Raw genomic sequence first — 4,236 nt, forward strand, 5'->3', positions numbered from 1 at the left:
CAGGAGAATCACTTGAACCCAGGAGGCAGAGGTTGCAGTGAGCTGAAATTGCACCACTGCACTCCAGCCTGGGTAACAGGGCAAGACTTTGTCTCAAGAAATAATAATAATAATAATAATAATAATAATAATAATAATAATAATAAAGAACTGACAGTAACACAAAGCCTCTAGGGTAATCACACCATCAGTCTCATTTCACAGATGAAGACACTGAGTTGAAACAACTTGCAGGCCAGCAGCCAGGCAGGGCTGCAGTGCTGGGTGTGCGCTCAAGCCCAACTGAGGACTGCACGTTGTGCACGTTGTAGTGACATTCTTTCGCCCCTGCAGAGACCCAGGTACCAAGCACCACCATCAGACGCAAGCTGGCTTTCAAAGGGAGACCTTGCTCCAAACCCACCTTTCCACCTGGGCGACTGCAGCCCAGCAGCACTTTTTGGAAAGCACCTACCTGCCTGTGCACCCTCGGACAGATGTGCCTCAGTGCAGGGCCCACAGCCAGCCCCAGCTCCACGCGCAGGCCAGAACTCCCTCCTCCCAAGACACCCTCCCCCATCTGGGCTCTCTTGGGTCCCAAGATCCTGGAGGCAGACAGGACATTCTGCGGCATGGCGTTGGGCAGCGGTGCAGGCCCTCAGCTGTGAATGGATATGGTGATAGCGCACCACCAGGCCGCAGAGACACACCACGCTGGAAGCACCAAGAGAATGATGGCAAACGACAGACGGAAACTCCTGCAGGATCTCCCACGCACCAGTGAGGCTGTCAACTCTCCAGCTCTTCGGAAACCTCCAGCATTTCGTGCGCAGAGACCCAACCCCATGCGGCTACCCCAGGCCCAGTAAGCGCCGGCAGGGCTTCTCACATGTCCCCCAGGAAAGCGCCTGGCCCACGAACAGCCACCAGGGAGGGCCACTGGACCCATGCGGCGTGTGCCTGGTGATGGAGATATGACAGTGAGCGCCCGCGGTCATGCAGAATCGGTCCTGGAGACAACCCGGGAACCGACTCCAGGAAAGGGCGGGTCTCAGAAGACCACGCACAGCAACATAAGCTTTTTATAAAGTACCTAACCAAACCCTACAGTGTTGAGGCCCAGGCACAGCTACACACACAAATGATGAAACCGCAAGCCAAAAAAAGGGGGGAGATTTCCCCAAACAGGGTTGGGGGGGTGGTGCCTGGGGAAGGAGGGGTGACGTCACGGGGGGCCTGTACACCCCGGGCAGGAGGCGGGCCGGTCACGCCGGTCACACCGCGGCACGCATGCTCTCCTGGCCCGACTTTTGGGGAAACCGGAAGCAGGGCAAGGCAGTCCCACGAGGCCTGTCACTCCCCTTTCTGGACCTAACCCAGCCCGGTGCTCAGGACCCTCGCCGCCTGCCCAATGGGCCCCCTTACCTGGCTCCGCTGCCCTTCTGCGTCCTGCGCGAGCCCGGGACGCCCCGGGAGGCCGGGCGGCGGGGGACCTCCCCGAGCAGCGTCAGAGCCGCCCGGAGCCGCAGCAGCCGCACCACGCGCATCTGCCGGCCTCGGGGAAAGGGCGACAAGCTGGGCCCCGCCCCAGCGGCCAGCTCCGCCCCCAGCGGCGCTCTTTCCGAGGCTGTGCGGTCTAAGCCTGCACCGGGCTGCGGCAGCGGGGCCACCGACTGTCCTGCCGGCCTCCCCCTGGTTTCCCTGCCTTCGTGGTCCAGCGCCCCTTCACACTGGGGCGGGGCCCTAGATCCAAACCCAGTCTCACTGACCTCTGCAGCACAGGGCTGGCTGTCAGGGTGCCCCACAGGTCACACGAGCAGGCCAGTGAGCTCCTGCCCAGGGCCGGCACACAGTTCTCTCCCAGAGCCTCTGAGGGCAGGGGCACCTGGCAGGTCCTTCCTAAGCACATGCTCCGCTGCTCGGGAGAAGGGACCTCACAGGCTCAGATGGCCCCCTACCTCATCCCCTACAAACAGCAGCACTTCCAGGATGCAGAAACCGGCAGAAGCGCCTGCTATCCAGCCCACAGCAGCCCCTCAGAGGTGGTGCCTCTGGACAAAGGTCACTGGAAGTCCTGCGAAATCATCACTGCCAACCAGCCTCTCATTCCCAAAGAGACCAGAGACCGGGCACAGCTGGAGCCTCCTTCCTGCACTCAGTCCTCAGCATGACCACTGACCCTGGCCAGGGTTTAACCCCAGTGTCTTCACTGGGGAGCATGGCCAAGGGGCGAAACCTCTAGACCAGCACTTGGCAGCGGGCCCTGAGCCACAACAGGCCACACCGCTCACCTCTGGCAGCACTGCAGCCTTGTTCTTCCCCGGTAAAACGCAGACACCAGGACCGTGGGAAGCAGATGAATTCACATGCATCCCGCACTTTCGCTGTGACCGTTGGGAATGCAGTGGACACAGGCAGGAAAGGAGCCTGGGCTGCCACCGCACGCCCTCAGCGACCCTCCCTTGCCATCAGCTGACTCAGTGTCCATGTCATCTAGCTGCTGGAAGCCACGGGCAGAGGCTGAGGGCTGCACTCGCTGGCCCTCAGGGCCCAGGCAGACCTGGTAGGTGTCCCATCATTTCAGAATGAGCAGCTCAGCAGCTGGAGGTACACACACACCAGGACACAGCAGCTGGCTCTCCGGGTGGGCCACCTCCTCCCAGGGGCTGCGGAACAGCAATGCATTATTTTTTCAGACAACCCTTTCTACAAACCAGAACAGGGCCTTAGCCCAGGCCCACCATTCCTTCAACAAAATCCTGAAGTCAATGTGTTTTCCAATTCAGGTCTCTAAGGGTTTTTGGTTTATTGTTTTTTACTTTTTGTGGAGATGGGGTCTCCCTGTGTTGCCCCGGCTGGTCTTGAACTCTTGGGCTTAAGTGCCTTGGCCTCCCAAAGTGCTGGGATTTCAGGTGTGAGCCACCATGCCCAGCTGATTCCTCAGGTTTTGTAAGAGGGAGTGTGGCAGGACAAAAACCCTAAGATTTCTCAATAGATGCAGAAAAAGCACCAGACAAATCCATGATAAATAGAATGGAAAACTCACTCAAGAACAGAACAGAAGGAAACTTAACCTGAAAAGCAGCATCCACAAAACCCCGCAGCTCACCTCACATGCAAGAAGAAAGACTGGATGCTCCCCCTGAAATCAAGAATAAGATGAGGATGTCCACTCTCACCACTGCCACTCAACACGGTACCAGAGGCTCTCACCGAGCAGACAAGCAAGCAGATGAAGTAAGACACCCAGATCAGAAAGAGAGAAGTAAATTATCTCTATTTGCAGGTGTCCTAATCTTGTATATAGAAAATCCCACAGAATCCACAAAAATTGGCTGAGCACCATAGCTCATGCCTGTAATCCAAGCACTTTGGGAGGTCGAAGCAAGTGGATTACTTGAATCCAGGAGTTCAAGACCAGCCTGGGCAACATAGTGAGACCCTATCTCTATAGAAAATAAAATTTTAAAAAAGAACCCACAAAAACTAATAGAGCTAATAGATGAATTCAGCACAACTGTAGGGTACAAGATCAATATGCAAACATCAGTTGTATTTCTAACCAGGAGCCATGTGCAAACTGAAAATGAAATTAAGAAAATAATTTACAATAGCATCAAAAAATAAAATATTGCACAATAAATTTAACAAAGGAAGTATCAAGCTTATACTCTGAAAACTGTAAAACATTGGCCAAAGAAATTAAAGACAGCCTAAATAAATGAGCAGCCATCCCATGTTCTCGGACCGGATGACTTCATAAGGTTAAGACAGCAATACTCGCCGAACAGATCCAAAAACTCAATACAATCCCCATCAAAATTCCAGCTGGCGTTTTTGCAGAAATGGACAACCTGATCCTAAAATTCACAGGGAAATACAAGGGACCCAGAATGGCCAAAACAATATTTGAAAAAGAATAACAAAGTTGCAGATCTCAAAACTTCAAAACTGGCCCGGGCAACACAGCAAGACCCATCTGTACTAAAGATTGTTAAATTAGCCGGGCATGATGGTGTGTACCTGTAGAAAGGGAGGAGACCACCTCTCATATTGTCTTCTGCCTAATTTTTGCCTCAAAGAAAAGAAAACGTAGGAGTTAAAGAAAAGGCAGAAGTGAAATTCAATAGTCAGCCCGGCGCCACACCCCAGGCCTGGTAGTTAAAAAGATCGACCCCTGACCTAATCACTTAAGTTATCTATCGATCCCAGACACTGTATGAGGAAGCATTGTGTAACTCCCTGTTCGGTTCGGTT

At 54.0% G+C, this 4,236-nt stretch overlaps 1 protein-coding gene across 3 annotated transcripts in view; it reads right to left on the reverse strand.

Moving 5' to 3' along the window:
• The window catches only part of TOP1MT (DNA topoisomerase I mitochondrial), a 34,748-nt gene extending 33,191 nt beyond the window's left edge, over positions 1 to 1,557 (reverse strand). For 2 of the 3 annotated variants that reach the window (XM_017883421.1, XM_017883422.1), the window contains exon 1: positions 1,405 to 1,557. In XM_017883421.1, coding sequence (XP_017738910.1) covers positions 1,405 to 1,526 — 122 coding nt within the window. In that variant the 5' untranslated portion in view covers positions 1,527 to 1,557. The remainder of the gene's footprint in view (positions 1 to 1,404) is intronic. The other variant, XM_017883420.1, reaches the window with a different exon arrangement.
• Between the last annotated feature and the right edge of the window lie 2,679 nt (positions 1,558 to 4,236).

Source organism: Rhinopithecus bieti, unplaced genomic scaffold (genome assembly GCF_001698545.2).
Source record: "Rhinopithecus bieti isolate Rb0 unplaced genomic scaffold, ASM169854v2 scaffold_13617, whole genome shotgun sequence".
NCBI classification, from domain to species: domain Eukaryota; kingdom Metazoa; phylum Chordata; class Mammalia; order Primates; family Cercopithecidae; genus Rhinopithecus; species Rhinopithecus bieti.